Source organism: Pristis pectinata, chromosome 9 (genome assembly GCF_009764475.1).
Source record: "Pristis pectinata isolate sPriPec2 chromosome 9, sPriPec2.1.pri, whole genome shotgun sequence".
In the NCBI taxonomy this organism is placed as follows: Eukaryota; Metazoa; Chordata; class Chondrichthyes; order Rhinopristiformes; family Pristidae; genus Pristis; species Pristis pectinata.
In genome coordinates, this window is record NC_067413.1 from 74,247,802 (window position 1) to 74,266,527 (window position 18,726).

General features: G+C 39.9%; 2 protein-coding genes and 1 non-coding gene across 5 annotated transcripts in view; all 3 read right to left on the reverse strand.

Moving 5' to 3' along the window:
- The window catches only part of zgc:56231 (uncharacterized protein LOC406257 homolog), a 34,501-nt gene extending 28,451 nt beyond the window's left edge, over positions 1–6,050 (reverse strand). The window contains exons 1-5 of one of the 3 annotated variants that reach the window (XM_052023435.1): positions 5,810–5,992; positions 5,249–5,355; positions 5,045–5,149; positions 1,547–1,666; positions 393–531 (exon numbers count right to left, since the gene is read on the reverse strand). In XM_052023435.1, the coding sequence (XP_051879395.1) occupies positions 393–531; positions 1,547–1,666; positions 5,045–5,149; positions 5,249–5,350 (466 nt within the window). In that variant the 5' untranslated portion in view covers positions 5,351–5,355; positions 5,810–5,992. Of the gene's footprint in view, positions 1–392; positions 532–1,546; positions 1,667–5,044; positions 5,171–5,248; positions 5,356–5,809; positions 5,993–6,037 lie in introns of those variants that run through there. The other 2 variants (XM_052023436.1, XM_052023434.1) reach the window with 2 other exon arrangements.
- Positions 6,051–13,118: 7,068 nt separating this feature from the next.
- rps20 (ribosomal protein S20) lies at positions 13,119–18,726 on the reverse strand. The gene is made up of 4 exons (XM_052023783.1): positions 18,559–18,726; positions 16,497–16,596; positions 15,856–15,929; positions 13,119–13,349 (listed from the first exon to the last, which is right to left on the reverse strand). Exons 1-4 carry the CDS (start codon positions 18,559–18,561, stop codon positions 13,167–13,169), a joined length of 360 nt encoding a protein of 119 aa, XP_051879743.1. The 5' UTR covers positions 18,562–18,726; the 3' UTR covers positions 13,119–13,166.
- Positions 15,999–16,062, reverse strand: LOC127574724 (small nucleolar RNA U54). The gene has a single exon (XR_007956955.1). It is a non-coding gene; the product is annotated as a small nucleolar RNA U54 (small nucleolar RNA).

An 18,726-nucleotide genomic window follows, 5' to 3' on the forward strand; every position in this document is an offset into this window, starting at 1 on the left:
CTTCATTGAAGTCTGGAACTAATTGCTTCTGGCAAAAACAAAACTAGACATCTTTGATCAGGTCATTGGAATGCAAGTGCTGCTTGACAGTACCATCAATGACACCTTCTATCATTTTGTGGGTGATTATGAGTAAACCAATGGAGCAGTAAAATGACAGATTGGATTTGGCCTGCTTTTTGTTAACATGATGTACCTGGGCAACCTTTCCGCGTTGTCAGGTACATAATGTTGTAACTGTACCAGAACAACTTGGCGAAACATGCAACTTGCTCAACAGCATGTCTTCAGTGTTATATGCAAGTGAATAATCTGAAGATTATCTTAATAATCAGTTACCATTTTTGTTTGGTACCATGTACTTTTTTTCCTGTATTCTCCCAAGTCCATACCTTGAATAGTGTAGGTCTTCCCAGCATTGGTAACTCCATAAGTAAACACCAAACCATTTTGCCCTTGGAGATATTGTTTAACGAGATCTTCTACCGTCCCATTGAAGAATTCTGTCTGACTGGTATCCTGTCCAAATATCTAACAAAAGGTGATAAAAATTAAGAAATATTGCCCATGGCATATGCAGAGGAATAGATTCAGAACTACCTGGAAAGGTTGAATAGATTGTAGTCCTCTACTGCAAGAAAAGGGCAAAGTGCCACGACCAAATTGGGGGATCTTTAAAATGATGAAAGGTTTGAAAAGGGTAGTGCAAGAACACCACTTCTACTTGAAAGAAAATGTTCACTGCTCCAGGGATGATAAAGTGTACACCAACGGGATCAGGCAAATTAAGTTGAAAGAATGCCAGTGTGGAGCTAAACAAAATACACTACAAAAGACTTTTGGGCCAAAGTGTCTGTTACTGCAAATTCTATACCAGGATGGATGTTAGCAATTTTATTTCCAATTTCATCTGAGAAAAATCATATTTGCAAATAAAATTAATTATAAAATAACACTTTAATGCATTTTATTCAGCCATTTCTGATTTGAACAAAGCAATACAAAAATAAACAGGCACAATCATAACAAGGATTTTACATTTTCTTTTCAAAAGGTGGTTCATCCCAATAACAGTACCATGCAAGTGATTAACATAAAAAGCTATTTGGTTCTCTAATGTCTTTCAAGGAAGGAATTCTACCATTCTTTCTGATATTGTGTGTATGCAACTCGAGACCCACCAATGTCATTGACTCTCAACTGCTGCTGCTGTGCAGGGGCAATAAATTCAGTAAAATATTAGACTAATGTTGATAGACAATGGTATTCCTTTTCCTGTGAGCTCAAGGTACATTTCAAAGGTTTATTTTCTAGAATAAACAAAATAAATTGGCTTTGAGCAACGAAAACAATTTAGAAAAGTATCTTCAGAACTGTGGCAATGGAAAAGATGAGCAACGGAGCTCTAAAGTCAAAGCAAATTTAGTAAGTTAAATCACTTTCCAGAATGGGAAACAGAATACATCTCCAGCAAATGCAGCTCGAAGTACTTAGGAGCAATTTTCAGAAGCAGGATTACTAAAGATATTACCAAATGATTACTCACCTGAGAAAATGTAAACTTGTGTACAGCTTGTCCAATTCCTCTTTCACTATTTTTCAGTGTGTTAGAATGCTTAGGTGCTGCCAACACAACAGTTTCTGAATCTTTTATTATCACACAGTCCTAAGCCACACATTCAAGGTTGAAAAAATTAACAAAGTTCATGCCAAGCCTATAAAAAGTATCAATATTAAAGAGATATCATACATAATCTCTGTGCAACAGTACAGCTGGCTCGCATCCAGTGGATTGAGAATCTCCTGGACCCCAAATTAAAGTTCTAAAATATTGAGGGTCAAAATGTACAACAAACCAAAAGGTAAGAATAAGCAGTGAACCTTTATTTTATATTTCTTTACAGACAAAAGCAATCAGCACAGCTGATCACCAAGACATTTTGATTAGCAAATCAATTTTACACAACACATTCCTCAAAAATATTTACTGAGACAAAAGTTAAAACCTGCACTACAAGATTAAATTTTAGAATTAGATAAGATATCTTTATTAGTCACATGTACATCGAAACACACAGTGAAATGCATCGTTTGCGTAGGGTGTTCTGGGGGCAGTCTGCAAATGTCGCCACGCTTCCAGTGCCAACATAGCATGCCCGCAACTTCCTAACCCATACGTCTTGTGGGAGGAAACCAGGGCACCAGTAGAGTCTTTCTACAAAACAGAACTGTACAGCACAGGAACAGGCCCTCTAGCCCATGAAGCCAAATTTAACTAATCCTTTCTGCCTGCACATGGTCTGTATCCCTCCATTCCCTGCACATTCATGTGCTTGTCTAAACATTGCTTAAACAATGTTATCGTACCTGCTTTCATGACTTCCCTGACACGTATCACTGTGTAAAAAAAAACTTGCCTCGAATCTCCTTTAAATTTTCCCGCTATCATCTTAAAGCTATACCTTCTAGTATTTGACATTTCCACCCTGGAGAAAAAGACTAACTATCTACCCCATCTATGACCATCATAATTTTATATCAGTTCTTTTCAAATACAAGCAGTCTTGGTTTCCCAAACTTTTATTACAAATGTCTGCAATTTTATGTTTTTAAATAAACTCTTGGTTTTCGCTTCATCTCTGCCTTTTCACATTTGGGACAATGCATTTTTCTGTATTATTGATTGGAATGCTTTGTACCAGAGATAATGCAGTTAACTGCAACTTCTAGGAATGGTTTCTGAATGTTGAAAGAAGTTACAATTTTATTTGGACTACAAAAACAAAAGTCATCTCCTATGCACTGAGTTTCTCTTGGATCAATTGAAGAAAAGTTTTGTTTTAAAACAGTATTTTGCTCTTATTAATGGACAGCTCATTTCTAACTAGCAAATAGAGTCAGAGCAATACAGCAAGGATACAGGCCCTTCAGCCCAACCAGTCCATGCTGACCACGGTGCCCACTCAGCTAGACCCAATTTCCTGTGTTTGGCCCATATGCCTCTAAGCCCTGCCCCTCCATGTACCTATCCAAGCACTTCTTGAATGATATTATTGTACCTGCCTTAACCACTTCTTCTGGCAGCTTGGTCCATATACTCACTACCGTCTGTGTGAAAAAGTTGCCCCTCAGGTCTCTTAAATCTTTCCCCTCTCACCCTAAATCTATGCCCCCTAGTTTTGGATTCCCCTACCCTGGGGAAAAGATGGTTACCATCCACCCCATGTAGGCTTCTCATAATTTTAAACATTTCTATAAGGTTGCCCCTCATTCTCCTACGTTCCAAGGAATAAAGACCTAGCCTGGCCAACCTCTCCCTATAACTCAGGCCCTCTAGTCCTGGCAACATCCTCTTAAATCTTTTCGGCACTCCTTCCAGTTTAACCATATCCTTCCTGTAACAGGGTGACCAAAACCGTACACAGTACTCCAAGTGTGGCCTCACCAACAACTTGTATAACTGCAACATAATGTACCAACTCCTATACTCAATGCCCTGACTGATGAAGGCCAGCATGCTAAATGCCTTTTTCACCACCCTGTCTACCTGTGATGCCACTTTCAACGAACTCTGCACTTGTACTCCTAGGTCCCTCTGTTCCATTACACTCCCTGGCGCCCTACCATTCATAAGACAAGTCCTACACTGGTTTGACTTCCCAAAATGTGTCACCTCACACTTATCTGTATTGAAATCGATTTGCCACTCCTCAGCCCACTTCCCTAACTGATCAAGATCCCCCTGTAACCTGCGATAACCTTCTTCACTATCAATATCTCCTAATTTCATTTCATCCACAAACTTACTGATCAAGCCTTGTGCATTCGATCTAAATCATTTATATAAATAACAAGGGTCCCAGCACCAACCCCTGTGGCACACCACTGGTCACCAGCCTCCATTCTGGGAAACAACCTTCAACCACCACCCACTGATTCCTACCTCTGAGCCAATTTTGAATCCACCTAACTAGCTCTCCCTGGATTCCATGGGACCTAACCTTCCAGACCAGCCTACCATGCATGTCCTTGTTGAAGGCCTTGCTGAAGTCCAAATAGACATCATCCATTGCCCCTATCATGGCCTTCAGAACACACAGACTGCACACAGACCTACTGTAGGTGCAAAATTAAGTCAGGAGTGGGGCAAACTGGAAGAAAAAAAATGTTAGCCACTTCATATCCATGCTGGCCAAACCAGAGCACTCAGGACAGCATTAAGAAAGGCATTAGGCCTCTCATATTAGAGGATCCCAGCATTAATTTTAAGCTGCTGACTGACACAGAAAAATACCCATGATTCTCATGGAAGCCTTAAGGGCACAGATCTGTTTTTAGAAAGTTTAAGTAATTATAGTTAAAGAATTAGTAATTAATTTTTTAAATGTTTCCAAAATTCAGAGATATTCAAAATTCTGATGTTTTAAAAACTGATGAATTAAACACCACATTTAGGAGCTATCAATGTTTTTTTAATAAGTAGTTTTGTGGGCAGGATTCGTCCCACACCCTCCTCCAGCCCGCACCCTCAACCTGATGATAATACGTCATGCTAGACCCTTCCATCCTAGCTTGCCACCAAGAACTGGCCAATCTGGGAACACATGGACAATGATGGACTCCCAAAAACAAGCTTCTTCTTACCATAATGGTCAATGATGAATACAATGGCAGGAATGTCAGGGCCATTGCTGCAATAGGGCACTTCATCCTTCATTGGTTTGTGTTCTGATCTCAGAGTCAACCTCAAACCCAATATCCTGATCAGAAGCAAGTACCAGGATGTGGAGCAACTGTACTGAAATGCATCTCTTCTCAAAAAAAGTCCTACCCAAATTCTTTTCTATTGAACTGCTTTCAATCCCAAAGATAGATTAATTTATTACTGCTGAAAAATAGTAGTATGCATAAAAAGGGTGAATTTAGACAATGTTGAATTATATTAAAAAGGTCTTAATTTTGAGCTTCTATTCAGATTTTTAAAAAGTAACACGACAACACTTTATGAAATGAATCACTTAGCATATCTATTGTATTTGCTAACCTGGGATTCGTTATTTGCCAATTCCTCTTTTAAAAACGGTCTCACTCTCAAATACACTTTAAGCCGTTGATCCTCGGTCGCTAATGGTTTAACCCGATTACAGTCCTGTTCAGAATAAGCAGAAGGCTAACTCAGTAGGGAGAACACTAACCAGGAGCAGTTCAAGGGAGCTAGTATCCTGGACTAAATCCACCATGGACCAACCTCAAAACATCTTTGGGTAGAAGCTTCGTCCACTCGATCGCACGATGGCTGCCCTCGAGTCTGTGATTCATTGAAAGTGGAAAATTCAGACAGAGAAGTCATGATTTCTGTAATATTCAAGGAAATAAAAGTTACTCTTAAACTGGTACAAATCGGTCCACAGTACCATCCAGGGCAGCTTCCATATCACACAAGTTTTGTACGCGGTTAAGTCCAGACTGAAACATATTTGTCGTAAAAGTGAGTCTTATGCAAAGCATAAACTTAGAACAAAATCATTATTGACACGGTTACCAATAAAGCTGAATCATTTAACACCGAATGGGTCTGGGACGTGAGTTAATACTCCAATTGCCTACGGATGTGTTAAAAGAATAAGATTTCACTTTTTTCTATAAACACTCAAGAATTAACGGGACTTCAGAAGGTAGCTAAACTTCGGGATTTAATCTATAAAAACAGCCGAAAGTTGTCAAATTCGTTTAAAAACGTTAAAAAGCTAAAGTTTGGAATGAGTGCAGAACATTCACCGCAGCGATAAACAAACTAGTCAGAGCCAACCTTGGAAAGTTTCAACTAGGAGCAAATTGCTGTTCCAGGGATAGATCTCTTGGGAGAAAAGTGGGTGAAATTTTCCCCAACTTTCTACACGGCACAGTACACAAACGCAATTAATCCCAACCTACTAAACAGAAATATTTAAAACACGGTCAAATGGCTTTGCATTTGAACAGATAAAAATATTCGTTGAAAACAACATTTTCCCTTTAAATTGAGAGTTTGAGGCACCTGTTTGAGACGTTGCATTAATTATCCTTAAAGGGACTCTTCCTTTTAAAGAAACTGAAAACAATGCAACAATTGTCGTTGTATGTTAAATGTTTAACTTAAAGTTAAATGCTTAAAACAAAATCACAACATAGAAAGATGAATAACAATTCATCTTAAGTAATATATGGAATCTCTTTGTTCTGTCAGTGAACGTAGCTAAAACTAGCCATAGAAATTTTTAAATAATACGTAAAAATTTTTGCTTTTAACAAGTGAAAAGTTCTGTATTAGTGTGAATTAGTGTGAATTTAACACAATATTATTGTTAAGAGCAGCAAACAGGCGATTCTCAGACAGTCCAGAGCAGTTAATCTCTGTTTAAATATTCTAATGTTTAATCCTCCTCTTCAACAATACTTCCAATGTTAAAAACGCAAAATCAGGAAAATAAATACATCATTTTATTAAATATACATCACCGCTGTTCAAACATTTGGCCCAAAAGATATTAGATATATAGTATCAGAATTTGTTGTCAAAATTATAGCAAGGTTAATGATGTTAATTGTTACAAATGCTGAGCAATCACAGGTGAAGGTCAATTTTATGCAGTTAAATGAAAATACATAAAAGTAGTCTAAATTGCACCACTACATGCTTAGATTTGAGAAAACAGTGAGATATATGCATCAAATGATGTGAATATGCTGTATTTGAATGATGGATATGAATGTCGCAGAAAGCTGTCTTGCCATTTCAAGTTCAAGTACCCTTTTAATTACATTAACTATTGAGGATCAACTTCTGTGGAAAGTGAACTAATGCATTTGGGCTTTTTCCTGCAGTTACTAATTCTAGATGATGTTTTAAATGGAAGTTTTAAGTTTGTAGTTTAAACTTTTCTTTTTCCCTTTTACTAACCCAATATTTTTATCCCTTGTGTATTGATTTGGCATCAAATTCACTTTCTAAATTACATTTGTTTTTCAATATCCACTCATGCCGTCATGACGCTGAGCTCTTTTTCCACTGCCTCTGCCTCCATGCCTTCTTCTTCGGTAAGGAGTCCTCTCCCCCTTCTGATGACCTGTTCCCAGCCCTCTTCTTCCACCTGGACCTCTTCTCCCACCGGGCCTGTTACCTTCCCTGGACCTATTCATAGCCAACTGTCGGCGCGACATCAGCCGTCTTGACTCTTCTCCTCCCCTCACTCACTCCAACCTCACCCTTTCTGAATGCTCTGCTCTCCACTCCCTCTGCACCAACGCTGACTTAGTCATCAAACCAGCTGACAAAGGTGGTGCTGTGGTAGTCTGGCGTACTGACCTCTACCTTGCAGAGGCCAGACGCCAACTCTCAGACACTTCCTCCTACCTACTCCTGAATCCTGATCCCACCGAGGATGATCCCACCAGGACATTATCTCCCGCACCATCACAGACCTCATCACCTTGGGAGATCTCCTCCCTGCAGCTACCAACATGATAGTCCTGCAACCTTGGGCTGCCCATTTCTTTCTTCTCCCCAAAATCCACAAGAAGGACTGTCCCAGCAGACCTATTGTCTCCGCATGCTCTTGCCCCACTGAGCTCATATCCTCATGCCTGGACACTATTTTGTCCCCCTGGTCCAATCCCTTCCCACCTAAGTCCGTGACACCTCACATGCTCTCCAACTCTTGCATAACTTCAAGTTCTTTGGCACACACAACCTCATCTTTATGATGGACATCCAATCCCTACATACCTCCATTCCCCATCATGATGGCCTCACCACCCTCTGCTTCTTGCTTGACCAGAGATAGAACCAGTCCCCTTCCACTAACACTCTCTTCCGCCTGGCTAAACTTGTCCTCGCTCTAAACAACCTCTTTTGATTCCTCTCACTTTCTACAGACCAAAGGTGTAGCTATGCGTTGCATGGGCTCCAGCTATGCCTGCCTTTTTGTTGGCTACGTTGAACAGTCTCTGTTCCAAGCCTACTCCAGCCACATTCCTCAACTCTTTCTCTGCTATATCGATGACTGTGTTGATGCCACCTCTTGCACCCGTGTGGAACTCAACAGTTTCATAAATTTCGCCACTAATTTTCATCCAGCTCTCTAATTCACTTGGACTATCTCTGATATCTCGCTCTCCTTTCTCGATCTCTCCATCTCTATCTCAGGAGATTCTTTATCCACTGACATCATCTACAAACCCACTGATGCCCACACTACCTCGATTACAGCTCCTCTCATCCTGTCTCTTGCAAGGATGCTATCCCATCCTCTCAATTACTCTGCCTCTGCCGCATCTGCTCCCATGATGAGGCTTTCCACTCCAGGACATCTGAGATGTCCAACTTCTTTACTAACTGTGGCTTCCCCCTACTGTGGTTGAGAGAGCTTGCACCCGCATCTCTGCCATTTCCTGCATATCTGCTCTCACCCCCACCACCTCCCAGACCCAACAGGGATAGGGTCCCCCTTGTCCTCACATTTCATCCCACCAGCCTACATATCTAACACATCATTCTCCACCACTTCCGCCATCTTCAACAGGACCCCTCCACCAAGCATATAGTCCCCTCCCACCCTTTCTGCCTTTCGCAGGGACTACTCTCTCCGTGACTCCCCAGTTTACTCCTCCCTCCCCACCCATTCCGCTCCCAACCCGGGGAATTCCCACTGCGCCCACCCCTCAGGTGTAACACCTGGCCCTACACCACCTCCATCACCTCCATCCAGGGACCAAACGGTCCTTTCAGGTGAGACAGACATTTACCTGCACCTCCCTTAATACCATCTACCGCAGCTGGTGCTCCAAGTGTGGCCTCCTCTACATTGGCGAGACCAAACGCAGACTAGGTGACTGTTTCATGGAACACCTGTGCTCCATCCATAACCGTGAATTGTATCTCCCTGTTGCCAGTTACTTCAACTCCCCCTCCCACACTATCACTGATATGTCAGTCTTTGGCCTCCTCCACTGCCAGGTGTAGACCAAACGCAGACTAGGTGACTGTTTCATGGAACACCTGTGCTCCATCCATAACCGTGAATTGTATCTCCCTGTTGCCAGTTACTTCAACTCCCCCTCCCACACTATCACTGATATGTCAGTCTTTGGCCTTCTCCACTGCCAGGTGTAGTCCAAATGCAAACTGGAGGAACAGCACCTCATTTTCCATTTTGGGACCTTGCAGCCTAATGGCACGAACATTGAATTCTCCCACTTTAAGTAAACCAAAACCAACCCCCCACCGTGCCTCTTCTTTGTTTTTCTTTCCTTTCCTAGCCTCTCTCTCTTTTTTCTCTTTGCCTTTTTTCCTCCCCTCCCCCTCATGTTTACCTCCATACCTTTGACCCATCCCCCAGTGGATCTGCTCTCCCCTCCTCCCCCACACCTGCCTATCACTATCTCTTACCTGCATCTATCACCACCCTGTGCCCACCCCGCCTCCCCTCTTTTGTCCACCTATCACTGCTCTGTTTCCCCCCCCCCCCCTAATATATTGGGCTTCCCCTTTTCCTATCTTCAGTCCTGAACCAAAATGTTGACCACCTGCTTTTCTCCGCAGATGCTGCCTGGCCTGCTGAGTTCCTCCAGCATTTTGTTGTTTTTCATCTGGATTCCAGCATCTGCAGTCCTTTGTTTTTTTTCTCCATTCATGCTTATTTCACAATCCTTTAACCAGTTATCAACTTTTCTTGTCAACTACTCGACAAATAAAAGTGCCGGTCTAATGACAAATGGTCTTAAATAGCCTGTTGGTCATGGCTCATTCAATTTGCACCTAATCAAGCACAAGCAACCTTGTCCTATAGTTGGACAATGAGGTGTCTGTAAGAGAACACTGCTGAAAGGTACAATCCAAGCTGAAGTACCGGCTGAGGGATGCACTGAAGGTTGGTTCAGCCAATGCAAAGGCTTTGTGGGGAAGAAATACAGTCTAAGGTCCATTTGCCGCTAGATTAAAGGGCTAGGTCCTGTGTTTTGTATTGCCCAAAGGGGGCCATGTGGGTGCCAGTGGTGCTCTGCACAGGAAGTGCTCACACTGCTCATGTTTAGAACAATAACACTATGAATTAATAAACTGAACAAATGTAAAGATAGTATGTTGTTTTTTGTATATATTTATGAATAAAGTTTATTTTGAAAAATATGAAAAAGTTGAAAGTATTAATTTGTATTCTGTAAGTTAGTTTACAATGGTCAAACTTCATGCAATTTTGTAAAGCCTGCATTGAAAATTGAAATGAGCTAATATCATCTTAACATGAAAGCTTGAATTGCTCATTGTTATTATTCCTTCCTTCATGGGCCTGTGATTGTAAGATTAGATAAATTAGATTTTTAAAAACTTTAAAATATAGAGCATTTGGCAAACAAAAATGTAATATATTCTTAATGCTCTTGTAAAACTAAAACACTTGCATTTTTAAAGCAACTTTTACTTCTCTTTCAGGAGCCCTAGTCAGGCTGTAATTTAAAAATCAGAAACTAATTTGAGAGCAAAAGAGACTAAAGATTAGGAGTGATTTTCTTGCAAGCTTTAACAATAACACTCAAATTCTCTAGTCCATAAGCAAGATGGAAACTAAAAGCATTTCTAAGATTATAAAAATGGTTGTGTCATTGGAAACAGGATTAAATACATTTGTTCAAATAGTATCAAGGAAAAATGAAGACATGATTATGTGCAATTAAATTTGGCTACTTGGAAGCAAATGTAATAAATTCAAACACATCTTATTTTCAGAATGTGGGCACAACTCACAATGTTAAATTTCTCCTGTTGACCTGAAGATATGCCCTAGATCTGCTGCTTTCCTTGCAGTATTGAGACTTGGGTGGTATTATTTGTGATTTTAAGCTAACAGCAATAAAATACATGTCCACACCAGTCTGTGAGTGTTTCAAATGACATTACTGTTCTAGTCCTTCAGGGAAATCAGTTCAGAGGAGCTATTAAAGAAATCTAGGTAATTTGCTGTAGTGTATTCAGTATTTGCATATTGCAACTATTTATAGCAATGGTAGAAATTGAATTCTGCTTTATCTTACTATTGAAGTTTCACAAGCTTTGGTGCACTGCAATCCAGAACAATGATTATCCCATTATTAGTTTACTACACAATTCATTGAATCTACAGTATAGAAAATGGTATTTAGCTAGAGTGGTTATGTCACATATTTCACAGAAGTCTCTTCCCCTGATTTAGTCAAGTTTGTCATATGCACAAGTACATGTATGCACAGGTGTAATGAAAAACTTACTTGCAGCAGCATCACAGGCACATAGCATCATACAAGCAGCACATCTGTTTATTTGTCTGTTTTATCTGCTCTCATCCTGCAAGTACCTATACTTTGAGGTAAAAGCTTCCAGGTTCCACTTGGCAGCATATTCCTCAGTATCTGGCCTGGCTGTAGCTAAGATATTGACACCAATGGGTCCATGGCAACACTAAAGTGGTGATGCAAATATCAGGAGGAGGTGATGTGTTTTCCTGTTCAAGATGATGATTGGTTGCATCTTATTGAGGATGATCTCATTAAGCCAGATATTATCTCTACCCCTACCACAAACTCAACACCCTTAACAAATCCTATTGTTCAACCTCTGATTCATTTCCAATCCCACATCCTTTTATAATCACTTGCTTCCACTTTAAAATCATTGTTCAGCCAACTTACAAAACCCTGAGTTTTGTTAAAAAAAATTAACGCTCCCTTCACTTCCATCACATCCAAAATTCTGCTGCCCATGTCCCATCTTACAGCAAATTCATCATTGCCCTCACTGTTAAGAGCCAATTCCCCACACCTCGTTTAATTTTCATTCATGTCTAATACCCCTCCCTCATTACTTCAGCCATACAATCCATCACTGTCCATTTCCTGGTTTCTTGAAACACCAACATTTATCTTGCCTTCACTTCCTAACCCTTTTACCTCTTCTTTCAGTCAATTACTATCATTATATGCAATTTTTGTTTACAATTCTGAAGGACAATACAATTCACTACTTTTAAAAGTCTGGTGCATTTGGTTTTGGCCACTTTAAACCCAAGCCTAGATGTTGTCTGTGTGTTGCTCCAGTGAAGCTGAATTAACAGAATATCAATTTGCCACCATCAACCCCACTCCTGGCCATTTGGGTAGAGTTATGGGTTAAACAGCTGTAACAGTTCAGCCAAAGAGTGCCTTATGGATTTCTGGCCATAATACCCTATTAGTACACACAAGTAGTTCTGAAATTAACTACATTTTCAGTTCTGATGGTAGGTCAATAACTGTTGTTCTCTCCATGGAAACTGCTTGATCCACTGAACGTTCCAGAAATTTAAGATTTCAAAATTTTGCAGTTGTCTTTGGGTGACTGGTGCTTCAAAAAAAAAAGTGGGGGGCATATAGTCTGCAAAAGAACTAAAATATTGCAAGTTGTACAACTTAAATGTTCAAGATGTTGATCCTTAAGTGTATTTAATTAAAAATGCCTGCAGGGATCACCCAAGATGGGGTTTTGCAGGCAATTAATCTGCACTCTCAATACAATAGTAGTAAAGAAAAATAAGTGCCAATTAGCTGTACATAACATTGCTTTTATCATTAGAGGTTGATGGAAAAAAAATCTCAAACTAATTAACAAAAACCCTGTTACTGCTTGCACCACAAAACCAATTTAATTCCTGGGAGCAGAATTTCTAATTGTGTCAGGATGGTAGAAGGAAATGCACACTTCTATGGAAGCTACTGCAAAGGACAGCTTAATTTGGAACAAATTGTCCAGGTTGTTTTAAGCAAAAAAAAGTTGCAATTGTACCCTCCTATATCCACACAAAAGTCAAATGCCCTGCTTTAAACTGTTCAGTAATATTCCAAAACAGTTAATATTTGGCATGAAATACAAAACAAAATGGGCAGATTATTTCATTTACCATTTCTAGTCTGTTAGGCTGGCAAGAGCAACTTGAATTCCTTTACAACTGTAAAAATTCTATTTGCAAGTCTTATTGCTGAAGCACCCTCAATGCAGAAACACTGCTACATTTCACCTGTTACACTGGTGGGAGAAGCATCTATTTGGATGTGCTAATAAAAATAAGTTCAAATTTGGAAAAATCTCTGGAATTTTATTTTTATTTCATTTCCATAGACACTTAAGCATCAGCAATAGTAACCTCTACTTCAACACCAGGTTCGATGCTGATGGAGGTGATCTGCTTCACAATTTCAGATGGACTGTGCAAATCAATTAGGCGCTTATGAATCCGCATTTGGAAACGATCCCAGGTTTTGGAACCTTCACCACAAGGGGTCTTTCTTGTTGTGATACGCAGAGTCTGAAAGAAAGTACATAGACTTGTGAATTTAAAATTAATTGTAACTGATGAAAAAACATACAAAGTGAACAAAGGGAAAAAGAAAAGCTGTGTGAAATGAACTATATCAGACTGATTAAATCAAAATGTTTAAGAATGATTTCCACGAAAGTTTAGATATTCTCAAGCTGAACTATCAATTATCTAAAAATGTTCACTCCAATGATCTGCAATAACTGTTCACCAAAAGGTTTTAAACAACAAAATAACACTACTACTAAGCTTAAAAAAAATTGTGAGTTTCCACAGTTGAAGCCAGTAACATTGCAAGGTTGTGGAGGCAAGCAGAGTACCAAGATCTAATAAATTGACAACCCAATACAACATTGAAGAAACTGGTGTACTGTAGCATTTGTTAGTTTGAGAGAAATTCAGTATGCCTCTTAGTGGTCATTAATAGTCTAATGATATCTGGCACTTTTGCCAATTTAGAAATGGTTGCTGTGTCTCCCTATGCATGTGATAGCTTGTGATGTTACAAGACACTAAATTCAACTTGCAATTAATAATTATCAGCTAAGTACTACATGCATTTTGATAAAAGTATACTGTTCAATGGAGTTGAAAATTCCACTTATGGATTTAAAAAACATGCAGGGTAGATAAATGACAGAAGGGGAAAGTTTGTGGAACTACCACAGAACTTCCTACTGTTGCTAGAATTTCAGCCATCCCAGACAAAAAAAGTGATTCAGATGTTAGCATCGGTTATAGAAGTATCAATGGCAATGTCAAACCTGTCAGAGCAGATACTTAAATCACCACACAAATAAGCCAATAATCAACTCTTAAAACTGCTAGCACCTGCCTGAGCGCACCAAGATGCATACATTCCAAAGACGTACAGGTTAGGAAGTTGTGGGCATGTTATGTTGGTGCCAGAAGCATGGCGACACTTGCAGGCTGCACCCAGAACACTCTACATGAAAGATGCATTTCACTGTGTGTTTCAATGTACATGTGACTAATAAAGAAATCTTATCTTATCACCCAGTGCATCCTAACATTATGCAAGGAAACAAACAGACCCAACTATAAAGCCATCTTTGAAACTATGTACAGGATCATGTCAGCACGGGCACATATCTAGCAATTTTGCTGCTTAAAGATAGCTTTAATTATTGCAACTACCAAATATATTCAATGTTTTAATTTTTGAAGCAGAGTATAGTACCATTCTTAAATCAGTTATCAATTGGTAATCCAGTCCAGACTTTTCATTAACAAAATAATGTTTACTGAAAACATCGTCCATCAACAAAAATAAATGCACCTACACAGAAACCTTCACTGCACCAGGATACCCTAAAACTCCAACTGCAATGTTCTTAGAATAGTCACAGTTGTAATATAGGTAATGGTACATTTTCAACTTTAGTTTCTAGCAATAATAGTAGTAATGGGAGCAAGTCATACAACACCGGTCTGCTCCACCATCCACTCAGGATCTAGCTGGACTTTCCCAGTCCTTGATGGTCAACTATCTCAATTCTGCATCAACCCTTCCCCTTGGTTTCCCCGATAGAAGAGGTTGAAATAATTCTAACCTATCTGAAAAGTCTAAAATAAAAGGCTAAAATTTCAGAGCTCAAATTTAAGAGTGATACATTCGTGTAATTCTTATGACATTTATAAGATTAATTTCTGTACTTTTGTTGCATTTCCTCTAAGTACATGCCTTCTTAGGTCATGGAACAAAAACAGTACACTATACTCCACATGGGCTCACGAAAGCATCACAATTATTAGGCTGTTTCCTTACTCTTATACCAGATATTTCCCCTTGCAATAAAAGCAGACTATTAGACTTCATAACTGCTAATTTACCCATATGCTAATTTTCTGCATCTACTTCTTTCAAATTCTATGTCCTCAATCTCTGGCAGAATTGTCCAGATTTGAAGAGTACTACAACAACTACTCTACTTTTGAATGTCCTTGCCATAAGAGCTTCAAATTGAAGTTGCACGCTTCTCTACCAATATTTGCTTGCCAAATTTGTGGTTGATGGAAAATATTTGGCAACCAAAGTAAAGAATATAGCCATATATTCACCTCAAGGCTGGATATGAAGAAATTGTCACATCCTGGGTTACTTCACAGCAAATATGTTTTGAAGAGTAGTCACTGCTGCAATGCAGGCAATTTGTCCAAAAAGGTGGACAAGATCTCATGTATAACAATGCAATAAGTAATAAGAATTTCTTGAGAACATTGAGGAATGCTATTATAGTAACCAGATCTACCTAACTTGTATATTACACAAGATCAATGTTTAAAGAACACTCTTCAATCTCTTCCAAATTACCTCACTATATAACACCATAAGTGTCAGTCTGAATTACATACCCAGCCTATAATCTATTCCTAAATTCTGATTCTCCAATAATCTCACTGGGCTGGAAATGCAAGGTCACAAAAAAAAATCGATGTACATAATTGTCTTTATCTATATAAAGAATTATACCTTGGTGGGCATGCGAACAGGTCCCTTGACTTTTAGGTTCTTCTCTTTGGCACCACGAATTAGATCAGCACAAACTGTAGATGGAGGAAAAAAGTAGTTACAGAACAAAAGAACATCACCACAATTTACACTGTCAGCTTCAGAACTGGCTCAGAATAGCGTATAAATCAATCACGTTGTTTCATTTACAGAATATCCTCCTTGCCAGTATAAACAAAACCTCAATTTCATTATAACAAGTTTGCTTCCACAAATTTATCATGGATCAATTTACTATGCAAGTACAATTGCAGTTACCTTTTTAAACAAATTGTATGCTTGTAAACTCAAAAACTGAGCTTCCAAGTACGCAGCTTCATTCAGGAGAGAAAATTTGCATTGACAATTAAAAATCAAACTGAGGCTTTCAAACAATGCAATGAAAAACAATTTCGCTAAATTAGCTTGGTTAAATTTAAGTTTCCTTAGAAGTCCAAATTGTCCAGTTGCATTTCCTTTGCTGCTCGTTCATGCCTTGACTCAATTACTCATGTGCACATCGACAACAGACTGATCAAAAAATTTGATAAGAACAATTTTCCCTCAAATATTTACAAATTTCATCTTTAAAACCTTAAGATCCACTATGTACGTATGTTTACCTTTCTCAAGTGACTTTACATTTCGGCTGGTCAAGGTAATTCTAATGCGGTGGATTGCAACCTCCTGTTCTACAGGTGCTTTGCCAGCATCTTTAAATGCCTTTGGGGGTGGAAAGTAAAGATGCAAATTAAAAATTATTTTCTCAAAGAACAAAGCTTGTAACTTTAGTTTCCCAAGTAATGTGAAAAAAATTGATCTAGAGTTATAACTGTTACAATAATACCATATTAGGCAGAATTATAAACACAATTCACCAAATCAAGCTGTTCAATGTCGATACATTCAGAAAGTGCTAGAAAAAATACTCAGCAAGCATCTGAGAGAAACAGTTAACGGTCTGAATCATACTCTGACAGTCACCAGTCATCTGAGGCTCAGGATGTTTAAGACTCATGGTCACGTAGTCAAACACAGGTCCAATGTACTGGAGGTCAGGCAACCATTGTTTTCTGCCACCAGATTCACCATTCAGCTAGAAGCAATGTCTCATTGACATGGCCCATTTAAAATTACTCCAGGGAAAAGAACAGATTTAAATAAGTAAAGTTTTGTCCCTGGAGTAAATTTAAATGGGATTTTATTTCTAGTATTTAAATATCCCTCAACTGGATTTAGCAATTTTTAATTCTCTTCAACATGCTAGACATGCACAGAATTGTGCATAATTCTGGTCATTATAGGAAGGATGTGGAGGCTTTGGAAAGGGTGTAGAAGAGGTTTACCAGGATTCTGCCTGGGTTAGAGGGTATGAGCTACAAGGAGATGTTGGACAAGCTTGGGCTGTTTTTGCTGGAGCAACAAAGGCTGAGGGGAGACCTGATAGAAGTTTATAAAATTATGAGAGGCATAAATAGGGTAGAGAGTCAGAATCTTTTTCCCAGGGTAGAAGTGTCAAGTACTAGAGGACTTGCATTTAAAACGATGGGAAGTTTAAAGGAAATGTGCTGGGCATTTTTTTTAAAACAGAGAGAGAGGTGCCTGGAACAGGCTGCCAGGAGTAGTAGTGGAAGCAAACAATAATGGCATTTGAAGGACTGCATGAAAGTGCAGGGCATGGAGGGATATGGGTCATGAATAGACAGAAGAGATTTAGCTTAATTCAGCAGTGTTCAGCACAGATACCATGGGTCAAAGGCCCTGTTCCTGTGCTGCACTGATCTATGCACTATTCAAAGGCCTGTAAAATCTTTAGGCCTACTTCATTCTAGTAAATACATTCTGGCAAGTCCCTACAGTGCCTTGCCCTGCTCAGCCTTTTCTTTTAACCAGGGCTCTGTAGTAGTTAGAGCAGTTCTTCCCTCATCCAACATAGCAGTACTCCAAAGAGAAGGGAATTATTGCAGTAGTCAACCATAACACCTATTTTGCCCATGTGCTTGATGCATCATTATCTTGTTACACAAATGTCTCCACCAACACTGCACACAATACCACTCATCTTTGTGTAACAGGCAAACGTGAACGCACAGGTTTCTACTCGCATCATCCAAACTATTTAGAAATACAGATCTAAAAAGTTAAATAAGGCCCAAATTACTAGAAATAAAATCCCATCCCATTTCTCTTGAAGATACAGACGTTATCGAGAACATTTACCCTTCAACCAATCTTTACTGGAAGAGATTATATGAGAACAGAAAGTGTCTGTTAATGTACAAATTGCCCGGTGTTTCCTGTAAAACAGTAATCCGCACTGTTCTAGCTCCCTCCCACACCCCAGAGATGTGGGAAGTGATAGATTAACCGACGGCTGTAAATTACCAGCGGTGTGGTGGAGGGAAAAGAAATGAGACTAGTGTAGATCGGTGATTGATGGTCAGCACGGAATCGGTGGGCCGAAGGGCCCGTCTGCACGACTCAGAACAAGTTCACCTACAGCGGCGGCGGGAGCGGGCGGGACAAGGCGGCTCATGGAGAGCCCCAGACCCGTCCGCGGCCCACCAGCAGCACCACCAACGGCGAGGGCGGGTGGGACAAGGCGACACGTGGAGAACCCCAGCCCCGGGCCCGCCCGCTCGCTCGCTCCGCCAGCAGGCCGCCCGCTCCCGCCGAGCCGCTCACCATGGTGACTTCCTGACCGACTTATCCGTCGACTTCTTCGGTTGGGACTTCGAAAGTGAGCGAACAGCGGTGAGTCAGGAGGAAGGCGAGCAGCTCCGCCCGGCCGCACGGTCACAGCTAAAGAGGAAGTGGCGCTGCCTCGGCGCCGCTTAAATCCGGCTCCGGCAG